At 45.0% G+C, this 26,201-nt stretch overlaps 3 protein-coding genes across 3 annotated transcripts; 2 read left to right on the top strand and 1 right to left on the bottom strand.

Moving 5' to 3' along the window:
- Positions 1–6: 6 nt before the first annotated feature.
- PTCD1 (pentatricopeptide repeat domain 1) lies at positions 7–8,988 on the top strand. The gene is made up of 9 exons (XM_075899680.1): positions 7–119; positions 1,402–1,962; positions 3,059–3,199; positions 4,117–4,335; positions 5,157–5,258; positions 5,689–6,459; positions 6,774–6,890; positions 7,410–7,592; positions 7,980–8,988. The coding sequence occupies exons 2-9, from the start codon at positions 1,453–1,455 to the stop codon at positions 8,157–8,159; spliced, it is 2,223 nt and encodes a 740-aa protein (XP_075755795.1). The 5' UTR covers positions 7–119; positions 1,402–1,452; the 3' UTR covers positions 8,160–8,988.
- Positions 8,989–9,134: 146 nt separating this feature from the next.
- On the bottom strand, positions 9,135–14,412 carry BUD31 (BUD31 spliceosome associated protein). Its single transcript, XM_006112925.4, has 5 exons — positions 14,250–14,412; positions 12,646–12,754; positions 11,058–11,180; positions 10,612–10,778; positions 9,135–9,405 (listed from the first exon to the last, which is right to left on the bottom strand). The coding sequence occupies exons 2-5, from the start codon at positions 12,737–12,739 to the stop codon at positions 9,355–9,357; spliced, it is 435 nt and encodes a 144-aa protein (XP_006112987.1). The 5' UTR covers positions 12,740–12,754; positions 14,250–14,412; the 3' UTR covers positions 9,135–9,354.
- A 72-nt stretch (positions 14,413–14,484) lies between these two features.
- Positions 14,485–24,013, top strand: PDAP1 (PDGFA associated protein 1). Its single transcript, XM_006112926.4, has 6 exons — positions 14,485–14,778; positions 19,290–19,381; positions 20,036–20,143; positions 20,496–20,617; positions 22,285–22,436; positions 23,216–24,013. Exons 1-6 carry the CDS (start codon positions 14,499–14,501, stop codon positions 23,272–23,274), a joined length of 813 nt encoding a protein of 270 aa, XP_006112988.2. The 5' UTR covers positions 14,485–14,498; the 3' UTR covers positions 23,275–24,013.
- The last annotated feature ends 2,188 nt before the right edge of the window (positions 24,014–26,201 follow it).

The raw sequence follows: 26,201 nt of genomic DNA, 5'->3' as shown, positions 1-26,201 counted from the left end.
GCCCCGCCCCCGCTCTCCCCGCGGCTCCCGGCGTGCAGCGCGCGCGGCCGCCGCCGCCAATGGGAAGGGGAGTCTGCCGTGAGCCCGCCCCCGAGCGCGAGCTGAGGCGAGCGATGCTGGTGAGTGGGGGGGGGCTGGGCCGCGCGCTCGGCGGTTGAGGGGCGGGACGGGCCGCGACTCGCTGTGGAGGCGCGAGGCCCGGGGGGGAGCAGCGCCCCCCTCCCCGTGTCCGCGAGGCGCAGGGGCGCCGCGTGGGGCCCGGCCCCAGCAGGCCGGGGTTGGGGGCCCTCCCCCATCTCTGAGCTGAGGGAGCGGCGCGGGGCAGGGCCCGGGACTTTTTCCGCCTGCAGCCGGGACGCCCTGGCTTCGCTAGCGCCTCTCAGGCAGCGATAGGAGCGAGTGGCCTCGTGCGCCTCAGTGGGACTGTTGTAACCAAGGCGACGAGTAGGCCTGTAGCACCGCAGCGACCGACTGACACGCTGCCTGTCTACAGGGCGGGGAGTTCTTGGCAAGAACACTGACGTCCTAATGTGTGAAATCAGGGCTTCCTGCGCCAGAACTATGATGCTCCGGCTCAGGAATAAGCCCTCTTGCCCAACTGCTCTTGCACCAGAGGCCAGTGGAGACAGGCAACATGAATTTCTTGCACCAGAAAGCCCGATGGTTAAAATGGCCATCCGAGCTTTCTTGCGCAAGAGAGCGTCTACCCTGGCGCGGATGCTCTTGCGCCAATGCACATGCCAGTGTCGACGCTCTCTTCTGGAAGAGTTTTTGCACAAGAATTCTTCCGCAAAAGAGTTCTTGTGCAAGATCACGCCAGTGTTGACGTAGTCAATAGTGTATCATGAGCGTTCGGGGGCAAAACCCACTTCCTCAGATGAGCAGAGTTGGTTTGCCCACAAACGTTCATGATTCTCTGTCAGTCTCTGAAGTGCTACAGCACTACCCGTTTTTAAAGTTACAAACTCACATGGCTACCCCTCTGAGACTTGTAACTATGACAGTCTCCTGGGATAGGGTAGTTTTGCTAACTGCGCTTGCGAACCTAGAATTTGTGGGATGTGCCATTGGAACCATAGCACCACTTTGATCGGATGCAGAGGGAGCGCAGTCAATGTTGTGTGCAAAGAGCACACACTTCACTCCTCTTACCCTTGCTTTGTGTGTGTGTGTCACCTGAGTTATTCGGGTGGGGGAAAAAGCTATGTGGCCAGAAATCAGCAGAATCTGGCAACCCACGTGTGCAACGGTAAAAAAAATGTCCTTTGGGCCACGAATAGAACCCCAATGGGCTGCATGCGGCTCTTGAGCTGCAGGTTGCCCACCACTGCTCTGGTGTGTCTCCCCTGGCTGACCCCATTCAGGCACCTCTAAGTGGGTCTCTTTCCTTGTTGACTTTAGGAGATGGACATTTAACCTTGTAGTGAAGGAAAGGGACACAAGACACGTATAATGAAGTTCTTGCATCTGGTGTCCTGCCACCTCCCTGGAGGACTGTTCTCCCTGAAATCCTACTATCCTGTGGTGCATCACACTCGAATGTTGTGGGAAACTCCAAAGAGCAGTTCAAGGTATCCTAAAAATATATCAAGTCTGCTCAGATTGCTAAGCCAGAGACTGCAGTTCATGAGGCTGAGACCTTTCAGCTCATCACAGGTTCTCTATAAGTTACATAACAGAGACTTAAAACAGACTGACCCTGTCAGCTGTCCTGAAGCTACTGGGAAACATGAAGAAGAATCAGAACACGGTGATGCAGATGTAGGCTTTGGAACACTATCTAATAAATTTTCTTCTAGAAAGTATTTTCACAAAACAACATCACAGTTGCAGAATTTAAGATTTCAAGCAGAAGAAGAAGAAGAAGAGGAAAAAGAGCTAGAATGGAAACCTAGACGTGGTCCTAAGAATACACCATACTGGTACTTCCTGCAGTGCAAGGCACTGATAAAGCAAAACAAGGTTGGTTTAGTTCTTCTCGTCACTGTAGTAGTTAACAGTGATTGATGGTATGGTCTATTAGACTGGTTGTGGGACTGGGAGGCAAAAATTCAGAAGTAGAATTTAAGTCCAAGACAGTTATATGCCTCGGTTTCCCAGGAATTATATCTATCTACCTAAATCATAGGGGTGTTGAGATGATTAATTCATTAAAGAGTTCATTCAAAAAACCTGAAGAGCTCTGTATAAGCTTGGAAGCTTGTCTCTTTCACCAGCAGAAGTTGGTCCAATGAAATGTATTACCTCACCCACTTTGTTTCTGTAAAAAGACTCATTTGTGATACCATCTGGAGAAATACACTACTGGTAAAATGCAAAATATACTGATAACACAAAGTGCAACAGTGCAATTCTGGGTCATGCCTTTTCTGTGTGCTTGTTTCCATAAACTCGAGTGCAACATAAATGTATCTTTTGATAAGGAATACCCCTGAGCTCAGGTACTAATTCCCTGATCACTGACTCATTACCTCACCTGTTGTAATTCTTCAGTTCCAAGCCCTGTACTTCTCTGACCTATCCTTACTGTGCAAAAAAAAAAAAAAGGCAATTTGCTCACATGGCATCAAGTCCTTTCTTGCAGGTGAGAAATGAGGCAAACAAATGCCAGTTCATGCCATGTGTAGAATATTAATTTATTTCCTGGTCTTTTTTGTTAGCATAAACAATGCACAGCCGTACTTGGATTATATGCTTTTTGGAGGTAGGGAACTGTCTCTTCTGTATTTGTACAGCACCTAGCACAATGAAGTTGTAGTCCACGACTGCGGCTTCTAGGCACCACTGTAATATGAATAATAAGTAATGAAAATTGCTCTTAGCCTATGAATGGGAAGGAGAGAGCCTCTGACTAGTAAACCCTCTGGAGGGGAATTATGATTTCATTCCTGTGGCTTCATAAGGAATGAAGGGATACTGGTCTCCATCCCAAGGTGAAATATAAACATGCACCCTTTACCCCATCAAAGTGTGTTCTCCATATATGTATCTGTTTTATTATACGTCAGTTAAGGAACTGCTTCTCTTACCTCCTCACCCTTATCTCTTCTGTATGTAGCTGGCAGAGGCTCTGGAGCGGTTTGAGGTTCAGATGCTGAAGGAAGAGCGTCTACAGCCAATGGAGAGCAACTATACTGTTCTGATTGGTGGCTGTGGCAGGGCTGGCTATGTGAAGAAGGCATTCAGACTTTATAATGATGTAAATATTACAGATTTTTCTCTAAGAAAGGGGCCAGGGTTACTTGACAAGAAGTACAAAGGGGATCTTTTATGAGTTAGAATTAGGGATGTTAAAGACTAGTCTTTTGACCAGTTAACTAGTCGATAACCTCCCCCGCCCCCCCATGCTGCCTCTATGAGATCAAGTCAGCAAAAGGGGGTGGGGGAAAGGGTACTTCAAAGTGGCAGTGCTGCACACCACGTTGCCACTTTGAAACCCCAAGGGTGCGGCTGCACAGCTGATCTGCAGAGCAGCTGTTTGGCAAGCTGCCCCTTTAAAATGACACCTCTGCGTGATTCAAAGGGGCAGCCGTGGAGCCCGGGGTCAACTGGGGGCTTCCCAGCTGACCCTAGGCTCCCCCGTTGACTGTGGGCTCCATGGCTTTGAAATGCACAAGAGCCCCCGCTGGAGACTCTTGAGCATTTCAAAGCAGGCACACTGCGTACAGCCCAGAGTCAGCAGGACTTCCCGCTGGCCCCAGGCTGTATGTGGAGTTCTGCATTCCTCCTTTGAAATGTACAAAAGCCCTTGTTGAGGCTCTTGTACATTTCAAAGGAGGAATGCAGAAGTGCCTGTCGACTAGTCAATTAACTGCATTTTAACAACCTTAGTTAAAATATGCCCATCCATGTTCCATCCCATAGAGTGAGTTCATTCTGAAGATGCTGCCTCCAAAATCGCTTTTTATGGGTGTTTCCATTTTCCTTGGGACTCAGCAAATAGGAGCTCAAGAACTTACTGTAGCCTTCAGTCTTATATGTTGTGACTAGTCTGTTTTAGGTTTTCTTAATGTGCCTGTTACTATGGTATCTGTACAAGGTGGAACTATTTTTTATCTTAATTCTGGGTTCTTTAATATTATTTTTCACTTTCTCCCCCCTCCCCCCCGAGAGTAGATGAAAAAGCGGGGTTTAATACCCACAGACGCCACATACACAGCCCTGTTCAATGCCTGTGCTGAGTCACCATGGAAAGATTCGGGCCTGCAGAGCGCACTCAAACTACGGCAAGAACTAAAGAGCAAAAATGAGGAGCTGAATCTAATAACATATCATGCTCTGCTGAAAGCATGTGCCATCTGCTCAGATCTCAGGACATGCTTTGACATACTGAGGGTAATGTGAATCTTGCATTATTCATATCGATCTAATCAAAGCAAGTTAGCATGTGGCTTTCCTTGCAGTCAGATTGTGATTAGGCATTGTTATATTTAAGTTTGGGGGAATAGACTGATTTATTTTTTTAAAGGACATTCTTCTGTGTTTGCATCCTGCATTGGGATGTGAAACTCTACTTAAAATGTTAACTGGTTAAATTATATGTTTAACCAGTTAACTGGCCTGCCGCATTACACCATGGACCCAGCTGGGCTGAAGCTGCCCTCCACCAGCTGGGCAGGGCCCACCGTGCTGTGGTTACCTCTTTGCACAATTCTGGATTAAGGATGTAATCATAGTTGGCAGTTCAGTATCTTAAGTATTTAGTTTAAACAGACAAAAACAGGCTTTTGGAGGCTTAGAGATTTTGAAATTCTGCTCTTAAGTCATTAATAATCAAATATTAAGTGTTGCGTAAAGGTGAGGTTTGCAGTCCCTTTTTAGACAAATGTGTATTCACTGTAAAGGGCTCATGGTGGAGAAGTGAAGATGTTTCTTCCAATATCCCACCCAAACTCCCTACACTATTCCCCAAAGTACCTTCAGCTTGGACAAGCTGGGATTGGACTAGCTGTCAGATCGTGTATTTCTCTTTTCTGCAGCTGTCATTCTGCTTAAAGTACTTGGAGTCCTTAAATGTTCCATGCAGTTTGCTGCAAATATGTCTCAAAGAAGTGATTCCATTGAGCAACACGAGGCTGTACTTTCAATTAAGCAATCAGATGCAGAATAAGGTGTCTTGGTAACACTAAGATTCATGCTTCTTTTCCTTTCTCTAGGAAATTGTGCATAAAGGACATGCTGTCACAAAAGAGACATTCAGCTTCCTTCTCATGGGCTGCATAAAGGACAAGGAGAGTGGTCTCAGATATGCCTTGCAGGTATATCTCTATACTTCATTTTGCCATTAAGGTGTTCCTTCATTTAATTATTTTATCTGTAGCTTGGGATTTGAAGCTGCAGAGAGACCTTTCAAGCTGATAAGAGGTGGAAGGTGGTTAAACTGCATGCTTTTCAGTCAGGTTCCTTATTTGATGTCCATAGAGCGCAATGTGCACTACAGGATTGTACTAATAGTAGTTTAGATGAGTGTCCAGTCTCTGGTGTAGAAATATTTTTGTTGATTATGTGTATTCATTCCCATTCCTGCAGCTAAAAACCATGATGGTTGAAACTTAACACATTACAATAAGTGGGTCTAAATATGAGAGATTACTTCTGACAAAAAATACCCCATTTCTTTAATGTTGTACATATTTCACATAAATTGGCTCTAAGTTTCCTTCTCTACTTTTTTCCCTTTCGAAATAGGTTTGGCAACAATTGACTAAACTGGGAATAAAACCTGATGATTACCTTTACAATCTGATGCTCCACGCTGCAAGGGATTGTGGAATAGGGGACCCTGTTGTTGCTTCTGACTTGTTGCAAAGAAGCACAAAGGAAAACCAAACTCAAATAAAGCTCATATCAGATAGCCAGGGTAAAAAGGTAAAAGGTCAGAAAAAGAAAGGAGCAGACAGTGGAATTGCTACCCAGTTGGATGTAGAATCCATGGAAAAACAAATATTTCATGAAAATTCCAGAAAAGCAGAGGAACTCTTAATCAACCATGAAGACAGAGATGTGCATGAGCTTCAGGCTGAACCAAGAAATGGATTGGGTGGTCCCACTAGTAAGACAGAATGCAGTGGGACTGGAGACTTCAGTAGATACCAGGCTGTTTCAGATCTGCCACAAACAAACCAAGATCAGTTTTTTGAGCCTGCTTGTAACCTGCCCAATTTGTTGGACTTGAAAATTTCCAATAAGAATTTGGTATCCTTGGGGACGGTAGCAACGCCCTCTCATAGGTTGGCTTTGATGGGGAATATGGAGGGTTTTTTGAATAAAATGAAAGAGGATAATGTGGCACCCAACATTAAGACTTTCACACTGTTGGCTGAGCTGGTTGAACCTTTAAGCCAGTCAGAATCCTCTCTATTGACAGTCCTGGATGAACATAAAGTGAAAGCAGATGTTACCTTTTTTAATACTTTGTTGAGAAAGAAGAGTAAACTGGGAGACTTAGAAGGTGCAAAGGTAAGAATAAAAGCCTCTAAATGATAACTATACTGGAAATCTTTATCTTCATACAGGTGTTGTGTTAGCTGCCTTTTAACCTCTGATGAGACCAACTCTCCACTCACAGCAGAAGGCAGAGAATCCTATATTCCCTGACCCCCATAAGTGACCTTTAAAGTACCTATTTGAGGCCTGAGGCTTCTATTTCATTCTCAGATAGTAAGAGAAGGCTACCTTCTCTCTAAAGAGAACTAGATAGAACTTCTTGTGAAAAACATCAGTGCTGCACATGTCGAGTGGTCTCTGAATCATCAAGTGTTTGTGTATTACAGAGCATGCTGACAGCTCTAGTGAAGAGGGGACTATCACCCAACATACAGACATTTTGTAACTTGGCAATAGCCTGCCGCAGAGAGAAAGATGGACTGCAGTTACTTTTGGACATGAAGGTACAACAACTACAATTCCAACTACTAGAATGTTATCGGAACAGGAGTAACTGGGGGGTTCCTATATCGTTCTCAACATAAGCTGTCATCAAGGCTAAAGTAACTGAATTCCCTCTAGTCAAATCCTCTGGTACAGCCTCCTAGTTTAACGCAGGGATTGTGGAAAGGACGACTAGATTGTAAACTTTACTAATACTGTACAGGTAACAAAAACATAACAGGAAATGTAGCTGCATTCATTCTCTAATTGGCCCTGCCCCCTTATCTACAGTGGAGTTGTAACACACATGTCTCCCAAAGTGCAAGTGGGTAGGCAAAAGTATTTATGCTTCAGGTCTTGCACTCTACACTTAAGTGGTGAGGTGACTTTGCCAGCACCGAAGTCAGATAGTAAGTAACATTGGTCAAAGATCCTCAATTAGGATATGCTCATATCTCTCAACCAGGAAGGTTTGCAGAGATCAGCTCTGAAATAGCAAGCAGGCACTAGCAATTCTAACACAGATGTAATGTTTTCAGAAGTCTGGGATTACTCCTAATACCCACATCTACAGCACTCTTATCAATGCAGCTGTGAAGCAATTGGACTATACGTACCTCACAGAAATCCTGAGAGACATGAGAAAAAATGAGGTCCCCCCAAATGAAGTTGTCATACGCCAGCTGGAGTTTGCAGCTCAGTATCCACCGCAGTTTGACAGGGTAAGTACAGATATCATTTATCAGGGCCAGTATAACTGATTACAGTTGATGTTAATGTTACCATATGGAAAAGCACAGGTGAGACTAAACTGTTTTGGACTATCTGTGTATACAGTGTCTAGCAGGAGAGGGTCTATCAGTGCTGCTGTAATTAAAAATAAGGTAAATTCATGTAAGATCGTTACCTCTCCTTCCAGCCCCACTAAATTTGTCTTCCTCATCTACCATCTTTTTTAGCATCAGCTGAAATGGTGACATTTAAGAGTACAGTGCAGCTGCCAAATACTTTATTGGCTTAGGAGTGCTTTGTCTTGTACCAATTTGCAGAATCAGAACACCCTAGTTACTCTTTCATAATATAACATATTATTGGGTTTTTATTTGCAGTATAAGTCAAAGAACACGTATCTGGAGAAGATTGATGGGTTCCGAGGCTATTATTTCCGCTGGCTAAAAGCAATGTTAGCAGAGGAGACTCCACACCCATGGGCAAAATACCAAACTAAGGATTCAGCAGCCAAGGGCAGTGCAAAGGACATTCAGTCCCAAGGCACCATGGAACAATAACTGTTGAGAGCAAATCAGAATTTTCCATGTGTGGAATATGCAGTACTTCAGATGTTGGAACTATCAACAGGAATTTGGAACGCTGGTTTCCTTCAGCTGCCTTATAAGTGGCATCACTGTATTTACATGTTTTGACTATTTAATAAAAGTACGGTCTCAACTGAAAGGAGAAATAAGAACTAAAAAGAACTCTGTGTTCAACATCGTGTAGCTTCTAACATTTTAACAGATGCGTTGATAGTGTCAAGCTTGTGCTAAAGTCTAACAACTCTGGCAATTCAAACCTCTGACAAACAACTACTCAGTGGTTCTCTAATTCATCTGTAGGAGTAGTTTATAGGCCAGTCTTTCTATTCCCACCTGTGTGTGTGTCCATGCATTGCTAAAGAAAAGGGTCTTTAGATCTGAAACAGCAGCTGGAGTCTGCTGCTCCTTAAGAGAGGAAATCGCACCTTCCTGGGGAACTAATATCACCCCTAAAATATGAGCAACAAAGGAAATTAAGTAAAAAAGGGGGCAGGTGTCATGCTAGGACCCAGCACCGGGCAGGGGCTCTGGGAGCAAGGATCGGGAAGAAGCTGCAGTGGCTGAGCAGGGTCCCCTTCCATACAGCTGGAGCAGTCCATGGCCACCCCACCATGCAGCCCTAGCAGGCCCCAGCCTCCCTGCCAGAGCAGGCCTCAGCCGCCCACCATGCGGACCCAGACAGCTATTGGAGTGCCACCCCCTTTCTCCCCTTCTGCCTCATTCGGCTCTGGCCCATCAGGAAAGTGAGTGATGCTGTGCGGCTCTACAAAGGAGGTGGGCGGGTGGAGATTTTTTTTGTGCATGGCTGCGCAGGCGCACACCTTACAGAGAACTATGGTCTCTATTACTGACAGTGTAGCTCAGCTGCTAAGAGCCATATGCCATTGTACAAAAACATATATGTAATTAGTCTTTGAACTACCTTGTCACACAACTCTGGCACTCCACTGTGGGGCAGATAAGATTTTATTTTAAAATAAAATGGTTAAGACTAATCAAAATCACTCACTACTTCACTTTGACCCAGGTGGGTATATTGCTGTTCAGACTGCTAAAGGTAGCTTCACTTACTGCAGGGTTTGTACAAGACAATTATAGCAATAATAGTCCTTGATGTGGAATCAGCCTTTTTCAGAACCCAAAAAGGAGTGTCCAGTTTTTAAAGATTTCACCCAGAGCAGCCTCTGCATCCACAGTGAGTGCACTCAATGATTCTCCCCTATAAAGCAAAAATATGCATTAGTCACCACATTCGAGACAAGTATTCTGAATAAAAAACTAGTGCCAGATGTTACAACTCAAACAGGGGAAGCGGGTTTCCTGCTATTTTACATACAATCGCCACCACTTCTTTACACAGCACTATATAGAAAGTCCCACCTTCCCCCAGGGAATAAAGCAAGAATCAGTAGAGCCATGTATATCTGTGGATAGCTGCTTATATGTGTGTGTGCTTATATCTGCTTATATCACCCGTGGCTCACTTTTGCAAATATGGATGTGGCTACACATTTTGTATCTAGAACCCTGCACATCTGTGGACATCTGCTTTATTTCTTTGGATGTTAAAGCAAATACCCACAGCTCATTTGTGCAGATACAAAATGTGTATTTGCACATGTATCTGTGCAAGGCTCTAAGAATCAGGCATTACTATAAAAACAAACAGAAATGAATATTCCACCAGGAAAGATTATGGAATCCTATAGAACTAGGTTTGACCAAGAAGTGCATCAGTGCGACACTTATGTCTGGACTTATGAATAGAAAATTTAAGGGACAGTCTTTTTGGGCCAACTAACATCTAGGACTATCAGTTCTCCTTCCTACTATTACAAATTTTCATCGAAAGCAGCAGGAGCTTCTGCACTATAACAATATTACCAATTAACAAGAAGGGGAACACATTAGAACACAGTTGTATTTCCTTTTGGGTGTGTAAGATGCACTTTGCTTCACAGTCAAATTCTTTTAAAAAACAACTCAATCTGACTTGAGGGAGACAAGGACCATTCTTTGTACTAGGTGCTTCACAAATAAAACAATCAGATCCTAGTCAATTATTAGGGTTTCTAGATTCCACAGTAATACACATAATTAAGCCCAATGCATTATGTATACAGTCAGTGCTCTGGTCTCAATTGTTGTTCTAGCACCTTAAACACTGCGCCAGAATTTTGGTTAATTCAGTGTGAAGGTAACTGGGGTAAGTCTATATTATCTCCTTAATGTCATTTTCATGGTCAAATATTTCAGGCAACAGGAAAAACAGAGTCTAGCTACTTAACAGCAGAATCCAGTGCGAAGGGAAACTAGAAATTGATACTATTTTCAAAGACAGTATAGGAAATTTAGTTTCAGTAAGTCACAAGTGCTAGCTCATAATTCAAGCAAGGGAAATAGCATTAGAGTAAAAAAACATTACCACTTCCAGCTTGCTTTTTGGGACCCTGCAAATGCAATTAGTCCCAAAGTTGGTATCTCTGGTCTGGATACAGCGCAGGCAGCAAAGGTTCTCATAACCTTGTTTCTTCCACTTTGCAATCAGGTTTTTGTCTGCATATCCTTCTCTGATACAGTACTCATACAATTCTGCATAAGAGAGAGGACTCATGAGCACCACAGAATTCTCACTGAAAACAGATGTGAGTTTATTTTAAAAGTTTTAGTTTATAATGAGTCAAGTTCTTATTGTCTGTATTTGCTAGCAAATGGAACTAGCAGAGTCACTAACTTTTTTTTTTAGAACAATTATTTAATCCTTTCCCACCAATAGTCTAGTTCTAGTTTACAGCTACTGGCAATGACTCAGGAGCTCCACGCTGGAGCTGTGATGTTTTCACTACAAGAGCAAATATTTAAGCTTTTTACCTCTGCTAATGGCTTTTCTCTTATAGAAGAGATCAAAGATATAGCGTGTTTTCTGGTGATGAATTCTGAAGATGGGCCAGAGGGATTCCACTTTCCTCTTCCCTTCATGAGGCTCAGTCTCCGCTGAGGATAGATAAAGAAATCAGATTTCACTGTAGCCTACAAGTTATTACAACACTATACACCTTTTAAAAACACCATGGCTGTGTCTACACTGGGCCACTTATTCTGGAAAATCAGCCACTTTTCCAGAATAAGCTGTGAGCTGTCTACACTGGCCCTTGAATTTCCGGAAAAGCAACGATGCTCTACTGTACAAAATCAGCCGCTATTCCGGAAAAACTATTCTGCTCCCGCTCGGGCATAAGTCCTTATTCCGGAACACTGTTCCGGAAAAGGGCCAGTGTAGACAGCCCAGTAGTCTTTTCCGGAAAAAAGCTCCAATCGCGAAAATGACGCTCGGGGCTCTTTTCCGGAAAAGCGCGTCTACATTGGCCATGGGGGGGGGGGGAGGAGGAGGAGAGAACATAAACGTAAAGGGGTATGGGACTATAGCAAAAAAAATTCACTGGAGAAAAAAAACATATACATGAAGGCTGTGTCTAGACTGGCAAGTTTTTCCGCAAAATCATCTGATTTTGCGGAAAAACTTGCCAGCTGTCTACACTGTCCGTTTGAATTTCCGCAAGAACACTGACGATCTCATGTAAGATCGTCAGTGTTCTTGCGGAAATACTGTGCTGCTCCCGTTCGGGCAAAAGCCCTCTTACACAAATCATTTGCGCAAGAGGGCCAGTGTAAACAGCACAGTACTGTTTTCCGCAAAAAAGCCCTGATCGCGAAAAAGTGCTCTTGCGGAAAAGCATCCTGCCAATCTAGACGTGCTTTTCCGAAAATGCTTTTAACGGAAAACTTTTTCGTTAAAAGCATTTTCGGAAAATCATGCCAGTGTACACATAGCCGAAGTATTTATGTCATGTAGCAAGTCAGAGAGCAAAAGAGATACTGGTAGGGAAAACCAGTTCTGGGGAAATTTTGTCATTTGGAGCCATAGTAAAATTGCAGAATTCTCCCAAGACTAGAACTATATGGGATAGGATAAGCCCCTCTGAGTACCCATGAAACCAACAGTGACAGCACAGACTAGAACCAAACACTGCTTTCCCCCGCACATAGTTATAAAAGTGTGCTTCAATCCTGGCCTACAATAGTTTTTAGAGCTTGGGTGGAATTCTATTGACTCAGAACAACATTCATTTCATTTGCAAATCAAGCCATAGATCCAGAAGTGATCCACATAACTCATTCAGCCATATCCTAAACCCATGTCTCCTAAGCCAGAATTGGGAATTTCTCTTGTATGGGTAACTTTTAATGCAGAAAATGAATACGCTCAGTTATTGCTATCAAAATGTTTTGTCTTCATTATTAGCCCCTAAATAATGAACAGAGATTTAAAAAAAAAAAAAAAAAAAAAAAAAAAAAAAAAAGGACATGCTGTCATTTTATAAACATGTATCCTGGAGCTCTTTTAGGACTGTACTATAACAGGGTCACATATGAACCAGTATCTGGCTTCATAACTTGCCTTCTCTCATTTTTTGATCCAGCTCATCCAATGTTGGTTCAATCAGCTCCCAGCCATCTGGAGGAGCTTTTCTGCTTCTCTTTACTTTGGGCATCTTCTCAAAAAAAAGCTGTTGCATAGACAAATGCAGGTCAAGTTTTAATAGCACTTACGTTTTCTGGCATCATAAGGTCATCATGATACATACACACCCAAAATAAGAAAACCCTTGAGATTTTCAGCATTATTTTTACTCCCTTGCAGTTATTCTCCCCTTTTTCAATTATAAAGATAGCAGAGAAGTATTTTTTTTCATTTAGAGAAAAATGAAGATAAGGAACAAAACCGATGTCATAGTATGACACTTATTTTCGCACAGTGAATAAGAATGTTAATGTGTTACCAGTCTACTGGAGGGAGTGGACCTTTCCTAACTCCCCCTATAATTTATAACATTATTTCACTTGTGAGGGCTACCCAGGGCATATTTCCAAGTTAATAGTACTTTTTGCCCTTCTCTAATGCCTCAAATTCAAGGACCTGTCTATTATGCCTCACAAACTACTATGAGAAACACATGTATCATAACTGCCATTGTAAAGCCAAATATCACCCAGCAAGTCAGTGACAAGGCTGAAATTAGAATCTTGGCTCACGTCACATTTGTTTCTAATCAATTACTATGTCCCTAACCTTTATATACAGATATAGTGATACTCATCTAGCCAAAAGCAACAAGAAATCCTGTGGCACCTTAAAGACTAACACAATTATTTGAGCATAAGCTTTTGTGAGTAAAAACCACTTCATCAGATACAATGGAGTGTAAATTACAGAGGCAGGGATATACTAACACACATATATATCTCTGCCTCTGTAAATTCAACTCCAATGCATCTGACCAAGTAATTTTTACTCACAAAAGCTTCATTAGATGCATGGGTTTTTACCCATGAAAGTTTATGCCCAAATAAACGTTAGTTTTTAATGTGCCACAGTAATCCCCATTGTTTTTGCAGATACTGACAAACACAGCTACCCCTCTGCGATTTGTCACCTAGGCAAATTAAGTAAAGCAAGTTTAAATATCAGCTGAAAGCTGCTGATATTGACCTACTCCAGACTAGGAATGTTAAATATCAGTTAATTGAATAGTCAATTAACCTCATGAATTCTTATCAGTTACTCAACTATTATATAGTCCCCGGGAGTGGGGCCAGCAGCAAATGCATTCTGGCCCCATTTCCAAGGAGCCCCCTACCACTCCAAAGTGCTGTCTCTGTATCAAAGGCAGCATTGTGGGGTGCCCACAGACCAGCTGCCTGTCATCCCGCACTGCTGCCTCTGATACAGGGTGGCAGCATCCTCTATGCAGGGGGGAGGGGCTGAGCTCCTGGACCCGCTGTGAGCCAGACTTGAGCCAAGCTGCCTGCCCGCCCAGCTCCTAATACGCTTTCAATGCTGGGCCGCAGCAGGGGTCGCATGAGCCGAGCTGCTGGCCAGCCTGCTAAAAATAAATCGAGTGGGGGGGGCATGGAAATAGGTTATAGCATTAACCCACCCGCGTTCTCCTAGCTAATCGATTAACCAGCTACCCTGTCACTCCCCGAAAGAAGGGCGCTCACCAGCCGAGCGAGGAAAACAGACGATCGCTATTTACTACTTCCGGCCTTTTCAAAGCCGTCGCTTCCCCTATGGCGTCACGAGCATTCGGGTCCTTCTGCTGCCTCGTCGCTGTAATGACGCTAAACTCAGCCACCCACCGTTGCCTGGGTGAGGAGCGGGAGTGTATCGCGTTCCAGTCTCGTCGCGCGCAGCGTGGTGTCCTTTGCAATGCCTGTAAAGAACCCCCCGCTGCTTCCTCCCAATGGGGGATGCGGAAGGAAGGAGCAGAGACAGGCCTACCCGCTGGGGCTGTAATTGGGTGCGGTGTGGCGTTAGCGGCCCGGATTGTGTTCAGGCAGCGCCGCGGTCTGCCCCGCGGCTCGGGGCCTCGTGCTCCAGGCCTAGCTTTGGTGACTGGGCCGAGGGAGCCGCGCGCTGGGGTTGCGGTTTGGGCGGCTTCCGCTTCCGGGTCGAGGAGTGGAGTCTGGGGGGGCTCACTCGCTGTAGCTGCTGCCGGAGCCGCCATCACCGCCGCTATGCCCAAAGGAGGTGAGGGAGGGGCCGGTCGGGGGTAGCCTCAGGAGCGGTGGGATTAAGGGGGGGGGAGCCCTAACTCCCTGGGGGGAGGGGCATAACCCCCCAGGAGTGGTGGGGTTAACGGGAGCAAGATCCCGGTCCCGGGGGAGGGGTGTAGCCCCAAGAGTAGAGGGGCTGGGGGCGGAGCTTGCGGTCCCTGTGGGGGGGGGGGGGTATTAGCCCCCAGGAGCCATGGGGTTAAGAGGGAGCTACAAGCCCCATGGGGGATGGAGTGATGGATGGGGGGGGTGCAAGCCCCCGTGGACGGGAAACTTGGGAGCACGAGCGTGAAGCCCCTGTGGGTGATGAGAGACGCATGAGGTGGCATAAGGCGGGGGGGGGGGGGTGTAAGCCGCAGGGGTACTGTGTTCAGGGGAGAAGAGGTGGGACTGGTGGCCCTTCACAGATCGAGTGCAGGGTGGTGGGTTTTGCTCTGCCCTGGGAAGGAAGTTGTCATCTGTTGAGCACAGAGAGTATGAGTGGTGCTGTACAGAACTCAGGCATGAGGCACTGAGCTCGTATCTGGCACCGAGTGCAGTTCACATGCACCCAATGCCCTCACTGATGGGGCCTGTTTCAAATGGATGCTAATGGCATGTGGTTCTTTAAGAATCGTCTTTCAATGGATTAATATTTGACTGGCTTCTGGGAATATGCAGAAAGAATCTAAAGGAGAAGGTGGTTACTTGCTGTTTAAGAGACAGTAGGCAGACAGGCACAAAGATGACTTTTTTAGTGTATCATTTTAGAGTTTTTAGTGGCTCCAAACCCACCATCGTAATAACTTCACTCACGGCATCTTGCTGTTCTGAAATTAGTACCAACATGCCATGTGATATAGGAAAGCTAATGAAGGAATGATAGTCCACCAAGTCTGAGCTGGATATGCCCAGATCATGCTCTAGATGTACTAAATCTCTTCACACAATTGGCTCTCGCATAATTTTTATGGAATCAAATATTATTAAATTAATGTAAATTATTATTCCCCATTCTTCCCTTCTCTGCCAATTTACTTTATTAGTGGCCATTAACTGAGTTTGTGAACTCTTGCCAAACTGTTCCTGTATTTGATGCCTAAAGAATTCACCATTTTCCCTTCATTTTTAATACCATGAGATTTGTTTTCTGATTTTTTTAATCAGTTTCTTTGATATCTTGATCAGGGCTAGGCATCCTTCATAACAACCTGTACTACATAAAACTATTGTGTTATAAAGAAAAGGATCCAGGTTCATTTGTGTTGATGCACATAATTATTTTTGGAATGAAAGTTCCAAATTCATCACACAGTTCTAAACGCGTTCCTCTCAGGGTGAAACCCTGACCTCATTAATATCTCTGGGTGTTTTGCAATTGACTTCTGGACCGCCAGGATTTTGCCTGAAGTCTTGGGTAGCAGACTTGGATTTAATCCTATCAATAATTTAAATTTTAAAAAAAATTGTGTAAGTTACAAGGACACCTTGCCCCAAAAGGATCCATTCAACAAATACTCTTCTCTTTTCCATAATGTGTGTATCTAGTTTTTTATAATCTATATTCACTAAAGAAATAGAGCTATTGAAGCAGTAGTTCATAATCTGTCGGAGGAGTGACCTTTTCTGATGCACTATTATGAGCTTGCTTGTCTGCTAATACAGAACAGAAACTTCTGAAGAAACTTTTGAAACAAGGAGTTTTCCCAAGGGAGGTGTGGGGGCGTTTTTTTTTTTTTTTTTTTACTCCTGGCTCCATACAATTCTTCTAAGCTTAAATTCACATTAATAGCAATACTTACTCTTATGAACTGAAATAAATATGTATTTAAAATCATGCCTAGTTTATGCTCTGTGTGCCTTTATCATAATTTTAAAAATACAATCATCTGTGGATTTCAAAGTGCTTTGCAAAGGAGGATAAGGATCATTATCCCTATTTTACAGATGAGGAAACTGAGGCACAGAGGTGAAGTGACTTGCCCAACGTAATGCAGCAGGTCAGTGGCAGAGCTAGGAATAGAACTCAGGTTGCATGACTCACAGTCCAGGGCCTAATACACTCCTGCCTCCTTACTATGAGCAAAGGCCTTCCCTATGCCCTCCTTGATGAAATATCTGCAGACTAATGTGACTTAAGTCTCATCTCATTCTAGTTGATGAGATGATAGTAAAAGTATTGAGCAAAGCATTACTTAATTCTTTGGTATAGGCTTGAATATAGAAAGAGTAAAGCTTAGAACTAATCAGCTTTGCTCTTCATATCTATTGTTTTGACAACCCGTAATATGAATACCAAAGAATTATAGGCTAGTTTTATTTTTTTCAGTCTACATTGAAATTTGTATTTATGAGCTGACCTTACACACACAAAAAACCTAATGTCTGAAAATGCATCTGCCAGACCACAAAAAGCCTGGTAGTTTTGTAGCAACTCATTGTTTTAAATCATGTGGCTCTTCATAGTGTAGAATTATGCATAAAGTTTGTCATATTAGTTATTTTGTACCCGTATAAGTAATTAATTTCAAATTGTAACTCAGGCAGTTCTAATAATCTTTCAGAAGAAAGGATGATTTAAAGGGGAAGATAAAAGGATTTTTATGTACAGTACCATCTGTCAGGGACAACAAAAGCTGTAGTTGAGATCACAACTGAAAATCTATCACACACTTTTTCAAGGTGAAGTGAAGGTGACAGGCAATACAAGTTCTTTGAGTGAATATCACCTTTGAAGACCACAAGTGTACAGAATCTCACCTCTCATGTTAGAAATTCAGAGGTTAAGGTGGCAACAAGGCTTCCTAAGATTTGAGGCAAGGTGGCTCAAGGAGGTCTCTAAGTTTGACTGGGAATTTTCCCTTCAAGCCACCTGCTTTTTTTCAGGTCTTACCCCCTGCCGATTTTCTAAGAGCTGCATGTGTAAGGCTCCCTTCTTAGAAACATCAGAAAATCTGCAGTAGTGAACAGTGGGAGGAAAGGGGATGGAGGGAGGAAGTATGTTGAAGCTACTGAAATGTACTACTGCTGGCTGGCAAACTTATGGCCAAAAAAGGGGTGGTTTTTAATGGAAAAATGTTCCCGTTATTCAATGAGCTCAACAAATTAGGTTAGCTGGGCACTAGTGAACCTCTGCAAGATAGCTGGGGGCGCTCTCTATCAGATCTCAAGAAAGGTGGATCTGTCATCCCCCACCCTTCTCCCTTTAAGCCTGCCTACTGAACTTAAGGAATTAACAGGGAGGGATAAAGAGATCAGAGGGATGTCCCATGGCTCTTGCCAGTGGCCCTCCTAAGATCTGCAGGAGAGAGCCCCCTTATGAGCTGTTTGGCAAAAAAAAAATTGCAGTGTAACTATTCACGGTCAGACTGTACTTGGAGTTTGGTGTCCTCAGAGAGAAAGGTCAAGATGGCTTAAAAAATAAAGTTCAGGTCTCTAGTGGTCCTTTGGTGCCCTGTGCCAAGACCACTGGAGCTGCCATTCTTCAGGAAACATTCATAGTTTCAGTCATTTCACAAAAATCAGTTAAGGTTTAGTGGTAGGTACCAGATCTCAGCAAGGAAACTAATTTCATCTCTCGTTTTTCTCTGTGTCTGTGTAGAGGTGGGGGGTAATCAGGGAAAATCAAGGTTATGGTTGAAACTCATTTACAATTGCTGTCACTCTAGTGTTTCTGTGGCAACATAGTTAGAATGCAGCTCCTTGCTATGTAGGAAATGCACATTAAGGAGCAGCTATGGGATTTATATTTGGTTGCCAACCCAGGAAGTGAATCAGAGGCAACTGGATGAAAGAGAAAGGAAGGTGTCATTACTGTCAGCTCTTGGAAACATAATTCTCATTCTTCTATAGCCTGACAGAACCATGCTGCAGTGTCTGGTATCTGTAGAAGCTAATGTATGAGGACAGTAGTACCTACCTTGATAGGGGTGAGAACATATCTGGTGAACTGCACAAAAAGTTGAAATTGATCAGACTTTTTATTTTCTACCTTGATGCAGAGTATCAGAGGGGTAGCCATGTTAGTCTGAATCTGCAAAAGCGGCGAGTAGTCCTGTGGCACCTTATAGACTAACTGAAGTGTAGGAGCATAAGCTTTTGTGGGCAAAGACCCACTTCGTCAGATGCATGGGATGTAGAGAATCTTATGGAGATGGTGGGCTGTATTTTTTTTTTTTTAAATCTCGTGATACCAAATATAAATTGGGCCATCTCAGATACAGACCAGTGAATTAGATGGTCCAGTTGGTGCAGGCTTCCCTAGGGAGTAAGTTAACTTCTGGGTGTTTTTCCCTGAATACTCTTGTGGTGCCATAACAGTTCTCTGTGCGTTTATCTAAGAGGGCTCAAAGCATTTGACTAAGGCCAGTGAATTATTGCGCCTCCTCTGTGTTCTTTTAGCTTTTACTGAGAGAAGACAGACACAGCCAAAGGAGATTGGGGACAGACTGTTGACCTTGTGGAAACTTCTCACTAAATCAGCTACTGATTTAATTTCTCACGCAGGTAGAAAAGGAGGCCACAAAGGCCGTGCAAGACAGTACACAAGCCCTGAAGAGATTGATGCACAGCTCCAAGCAGAAAAACAAAAGGCCAGGGTATGTGTTTTCTCTGGTCTTGTGCTTAGCAAGATAAACTGCTGCTCTTATCGCTCAATTATTCTGCAGTTTATGAGCAAAGGCAGCTTAGAGTCAAGTGTTGTAGATCATTCTGTCACCTGCATTACATTATGTGGAAAAGCTTCTATTTGGGTTTGACAATCTGCTGTTCTCCAGTTTTTCTGTTGGTGACCGAGAGTTTTAGGGCTGGATCTAGCTTGTGATAATGTTTGGGCAATTTCCATCAGAATCAATGGGGTATTGAGCACTTGAAACCAAGGTCAAAATGTGTCCCATATTCTTTTCCTCTGTGGGAATAAAACATGAAATATAGACTGTGGTGCTCAAGTTACCTCACAGTGGATATCATATTGTGTACAGAAAGCAGCCAAATCACTTATCGAGAACCCTGTTAATGGAGGTGATGTGAATAATGGGAATCATTTTGTGCCCTAAATATATTTTGCTCTTGGATGCAATAAAAATGTGATTCATTATGGGAAACCTGCTAGTAACACTGACATTCTTGGCCATGCTGTATCCCTTACTTATTATTTTCAGGCTGCTTATTTTTTTTTTTTTTTTAAAGAGTCACTGCTAGATGTTGCCATTTCATCAGTTTACATTTTTTCTTAATCTCCTGTAAACTTACAGGAAGAGGAAGAGCAAGAAGAAGGGGGAGAAGGGGCAATAGGAGACCCCAAAAAAGAGAAGAAGTCCTTAGATTCAGATGAAAGTGAGGAAGACGATGATGACTATCAGGTACTGTAACTCCCAATTTGTTTTTTTTGTTTTTTTTAAGTTAGACTTAGTGTGTCGCTCCTCCTAGTTAATTTTCACTCCATTAATGATTTGTTCATTGCCGTACATTGAGTTGGAAGAAACTGAGACGGTAACATTCACAATTAACAGTGGGATGAGAACATGGTAAAGTGAAATATGATGTGGGAGCAGGTATATTTTTTAGTATCTGTCTAGGTTTGGTTTCAGAGGCAATGACCACATGAGTGAGCTTTCTCCACCAGGAAGCCAATGAAAATAACACACTGAGCCTTGAAAGCTACAGAACTCATTGATAACATGCATCTCCTTTTTTTTTTTTTCTAAACTCCAGCAAAAGCGCAAAGGCGTAGAAGGGTTGATAGACATAGAAAATCCCAATCGAGTTGTTCAAGCAGCCAAAAAAGTAACTCAGCTGGATCTGGATGGACCCAAGGAGCTGTCGCGGAGAGAGCGGTAACCATCCTCCTTCTCTCAGATAGCTAAGAGATATGCATGTGTGTTGTGTGTGTGCCTAGAATAATGCTCTTCCCCCTGCAAAGGCCAACCCATCTGGTGCCAAGAAACCCGACCTGCTGGGAGGGAAGCTCATGTTCCAGTGAGGTCCTTTAGTCTACCATCCCAGTAGGGATAAAGATAATGATCAGGATTCACTTTGTTTCCTAATTTCATTGGGTAGCAACTTCCGTGGTTAAGTAGCCTATGTTGCTGGCTGCCACCCTTCATATGCTACCTACTTCTTCTAAACCAGCGGTTCCCAACCTTTTCCAGATGGGGACCCATTTTGACCATTCAGGAAGACTTGGTGACCCAGGGCAATTCAAAAAATGTGTGACTGGCTCCTAAGAGCCAGCTGGGGAGACACCTGGCGACCCCTTTGAAATGTAATGGCGACCCATATTTGGTTCCTGACCCATAGGTGGGGAAACCCTGTTCTAAACAAGCTGTAGTTAGCTATGACTCTGAGCATCTTTCCCAGGCCCAAAGAAGAGTTTTCTGTAAGCCTGAAAGGTTGCCTCTTTCAACAGCAGAAATTGGTCCCAAAAAGATATTACCTCTTGTAATCCTAAACTCAGGCAGGTTGGCAGAACACATTGAGATGGACATAAATGTTTGTACCTCTAATCATTATTAAAATTATCATTAATTATTTGTGTTAAGCCCCTAGGAGCCCAAGTCATGGACCATGGCTATCTAATTTTCCTTTCTAGAAGCCTGATGTCAATGATCAGAAATAACTATCCTTGTCCATTAGCGCGTAGTGCCAGAAAAATGCCATACTAAGGGTCACACTGTTAGTGCCTGGTATGGCAGGAGCCCTGATATTGACCAGGAGTTAGTTTTCCTAATTCCTGGGGGCAGAGTGCAGTTACTTGCCCCAGTGGACGCTTCAATTTTGTTTTCAGTCTGGAATTCAATGGCCATGTCACACGTGAATTATTAGAGAGAAAAGTGCAAGTTTGAGTTAAGTTTAATTTGGTTGACTCTAAGCACCCGTGCTGGAGGGCAGGGAGCAAGAGACTTCGCAGTCCCCCAGGCCCTGATTGAATTAGGGTTACGGGAGGCGCATGCAAAGTCTCCTCCCACTGCCTGGAGTGTGGGCACCTAGAGGGAAGTGCCAACTGTTCAGAACAGCTGACAGTTCTCTCAGGGTTGGGGGGGGACAAAGACTTCACATGCTCCCCCACTCCCAGACCAATCAGGGTCTGTGGACGGGGAAGCATGGAAGCCCCCGCCCCCTTCCACCTGAGTCTCTGCCCCTTCTGGGGCAGCCCAGGATCACTTCAGAAATTTCTGAAGTGGCCCCCAGTCATAAATTCTTGGCCACCCCTGATTTAGGTATTCGTTATCTTGAAAGCTTCTGGCTTGAAAAGCTAATCTTCAGCATGGCTTTTCCCAAACCCCCTGACTGCTTTGAAAAGGATTTAAATATTATTTCGATCTTCAGCCTCCTTGAATTGTTAGCTCACTAACATGCTAATTGGAGACTGTGATGACTGGGCACATTTGTGCTCCCAGATCAAAGGTAGATGTTGCTTGAGATTATGCCTTCTTTTAATCCTCTTTCTAATTCCTAATGATAATTTGGTCACTGTGATGACTAGTGTATTTCTCTCAAACAGAGAAGAAATAGAGAAGCAGAAAGCAAAAGAAAGATACATGAAGATGCACCTAGCTGGTAAAACGGAACAGGCAAAGGCAGATCTTGCTCGACTAGCCATCATCCGGAAACAGAGGGAAGAAGCTGCCAAAAAGAAAGAGGAGGAAAGAAAAGGTAAGGCTGTTGCAGTTATAGTGATGGTTCTTCATTCAGTCCCTCCTACCTGTTCTTACCGACAGACTTACCACAGGAGCTGTGATCTCAGTACCACTTGCGAAGTAGGCATAGTATTCCCTTCCTGCCTACGCTGTGAAATGGCTATTCTGTTCAACCCTGGAGTCAGCAGTGTTTCATCCTCTGCTTAGGAGTTGATGCTCCTTCATAAGCAGTGGATTAATTAGACAGTGAGCAGGCAAAGTAAGGAGGGAATCGCTCTCTATTCCCATAATGTTTCAACCAAAGAGGCAAAGGTAGTGGATTTTTGTACATGTTCACACCAGCAGTTGAGTGAATTCCCTGCAGACAGCTTGGTTATTGTCAGAAATACAGGGAGGGTGGGTCAGGGGATTGATAACGGCTATAGAGCTTTGTACTTCTAGGTCACAGCCTGACTCTTAATTCAGCTGAAGTGTCTAGTGACCCAAAGCTGCAATGGGAATTTGGTCTCAGTCCATTTCGCACTGCACAGATCTCGCCACAGCTGGCACTAGTGACTGGGGCCAGGGCCAGAATGGTCTGTAGAGATGGAATTCCCGTCACCCTGGATGCGGGCCCACCAGGAATTGTAGCATCTAAGCAGGGTGGTGGCCAAAGGGCACTTGCCCTGCTGCTATCTGTGAGATCTGGCTAAATGCAGCTTGGTCTCCAAGGCCACCTGTCCGGCAGCAATTCCCCAAGAGCACCTGGGAACATTGACAAGTCTCTGTTTTCTCACCTCTCCCCCCTTTCCGTAGCAAAAGATGAAGCATCTGTGGCAGGCAAAAGACTGCAATCACTATCCCTTAACAAATAAGCACAGGACAGCCAGGAGGAGGAATTCCAGGGAACTGTGCCTGGTGCCTGCCAGGAACTCTGCCATGTTGCGTACCGTGTTGGGTGCACTGCAACACTGAAGTCACCTTCACCTCCAAGAGACACTGACAGCGTGTTTGTCTTCATCTTGGCACAGAATTCCATTTTGGGTTGGGGGGGCAGCTGCTATTTTCAGGGCAGGACCGTGCTGTATAGCAGTTCTCTGTGTAACAGTTTGGAAATCTGAATGTTTTTGCTGTTTTTAGGACTAAGAACACATAGCCAGGGCAGGGTGGGGGGGAGCAAGGTGGGAGGGGAAATGCTTCAATTATTAGACTGCAAAACCTAGACTGTGTCAGCTTGGGGGTGGAGCATGGGGTTGGTGATCTTGATGAAAATCCACAGGTCAGGGGGGTTGTATCATAAGGCCCCTGTTCTGCAAACAACTCATGAAATTGAGCTGCAGAGTGTTGTAAGAACAGTCTGGGAGCCTAACTTCATGGCTGGTTTTTTGGAGTGCTGTTCATTCCCATATTCCCCTCCCCCACCCTTTTCCCTCCTTTTTTTTTCCCCCTCTCCTTGGACTGGGGACAGTGTCAGTTTTTAACTGCATCACCCTTTGTTTAAAGCCAGGCCTTCATTGATTGTACAACACCCAAAAGAAAAACTCAATACATTAAAAAAAAACAAAAAACCCAAAACTTGTATATTTGGCCGATTAAAATTTAAATTATCGAAAATTCTTTGTCCTTGTCTTCTGTGCATGTCAGCATGAAATCTCATGGGCACCGGGTGTGCTGCCGCAAGCTTTCCACTTAACCACAACTTGTGGGAGAGGCCCGGGACCTGTGCTATGAGGGTGACTTGCTATTTCATGTCTCTGCTGCGTGCTGCTTTTCTGGTACTTGGTGCCACTTGCCCCATCGAAATGGAGCCAATAGAACAGGTCGGACTGGAGCAGCAGGGCTGTACGTGCAGCTAGACCCTGACGGTAACGTGCTTTCCCTGCCTGGCTCTGATGGTCATCCCGCTGGATCTGCTCCACACGTACTGCTGGCTGGCAGAGAGGGGGGAAGGGCGGGATAGTTGTCTTCTCCTGTCTGCCAATCCAAGTCCTCTTCAATGTGCATCGAGCAGACCCTTTGCAAATTGGGTGGGGGAGGGGCGAGTTAGTGTGGGGTTCCTGGAGGGAGGGCAAGAGGGTGCATTGAGCATGGAAAGCTCTGACTTGGGTGTGATGTGTCCGTGCAGGTTTGGTCGGTCGCTGATAAGCTGACCGGCAGTGAGTCTCCCATGTTAACACCTGTGTCGTGAGTGTGGCTTGGCACTGCCTGTGATCGCACACAGTGGGGATGTAAAATCTAGAGTGCCGTTGTACTCCTGGGACAGAGCGGGGCCCTAGACCATGAGCCTTGAAAGTTCGCATAAACGAGCAGTAGGGGCGTGTAATGGAATAGTCAGAGAATCCTAGAACACTAGGACTGGAAGGGACCTCGAGAGGTCATCGAGTCCAGTCCCCTGCCCTCAGGGCAGGACCAAATACTGTCTAGACCAGCGGTTCCCAACCTTTTTGATAGTGGGGACCAGCAAATCCATTCCCAAACTTTTGGTGGACTGGTAATATTTTATTTGCATATTTGCATGTGAATGATGAATATGCAAACAAAACATTTCTGGTCTGCCAAAAGCCTAGCCCCCAGTACCAGCCCTAACCCCTAGAGCCTTCACTATACCCCCCAAGCACCAGCCACTGATCCCAGAGTTCCTTGCACCCAGCCCCCCACAGTGCCACCCTTCTGCCCTCAGAGCCCTTCAGTGCCAACCCCCCATCCTAAATGCCTCATTGCCAACGCCCCCCCCCCCCCGTCTCCCTTACAGCCCCCTACTACCAGACCCCTCTAGTACCAGCCTCCTGTTTCCGGAGCCCCACTGCACCCAACCTCCCCGAGGCCAGTCCCCAATATTAGCCCCATCCCCAGTGCCAGCCCTGCCCCACAGTGCACCGCTCCCCCCACTACTAGCTTAGCCTCCAGAGCCCCTCAGCACTAGCCCTGTCCCTGGGACCCCCTGTGCCTGCCCCAGCCCCCTCACCTAGCCCTGTGCTGTTGCCCACATCACGGGGGCTCTGGGGGCCAGAGCTGGAGTACACCTCCCTGTGCCTCCCCTTCTGCCACAGCTGTTGGGAGAGGCATGTCCTGCCCTGCCTCTCAGCCAACCAGTGCTGGGTATGGGTGGAGTCTCCTCTGGCCGCAGAAGAGCACTTCCCGGCACAGCCCTCCTGCCACGCAGGGAAGTGCTCTTCCATGGCCGGTAAGAGATCCCGCCCCTGCCTGGCGCTGGTTGGCTGAGAAGCAGGGCAAGACATGCTCTCAACACAGCTGTTGGGAGAGGCGGTGTACTCCAGCCCCCGCCCCCAGCCTCCCTTTTTTCCCTGGCTATGCTTCCTGAGCAAGCTGTACCCTTCCATGCCAATATTCCACTCATGTATCATCCCGCCAAGTCTGTGATACCGACTATGTCATAGTTGTGTTTATTAGCACTTCAAATTCTTCCTACTTATTTCTCACACTCCTTGCATTTGCATATAGGCATCTTAAGATACTGATTTGATTTTGCCCCCCCAGTTCTGCCTTGTGCCCTCCTTATCTAGGCTGTTATAGCCCACGCTCCCTCTCATTTCTGATGCATCTCCCAGGTCTCCATGTTTTTCACTTACCTGTGGGCTGTGGTCACCTGCCTCATATGTTGCCCATGAAATCTTAGCGGTTACACGACTATTTGATAGTCCCTGGGAGCGCAATGGCTGTCAGCCTGCCCCTGGGGAGCCCCCTGCCCCTTCACGGTGCTGCCTCTGTATCAGAGGCAGCAGCACGTGAGAGCCAGTCTGCCCGGGGAGCCAGTTTAAAAACCAGCTCCCCGTGCAGACTG

Source organism: Pelodiscus sinensis, chromosome 16, assembly GCF_049634645.1.
Source record: "Pelodiscus sinensis isolate JC-2024 chromosome 16, ASM4963464v1, whole genome shotgun sequence".
Taxonomy (NCBI): domain Eukaryota; kingdom Metazoa; phylum Chordata; order Testudines; family Trionychidae; genus Pelodiscus; species Pelodiscus sinensis.
This window is presented reverse-complemented; position numbering and strand designations above follow the sequence as displayed.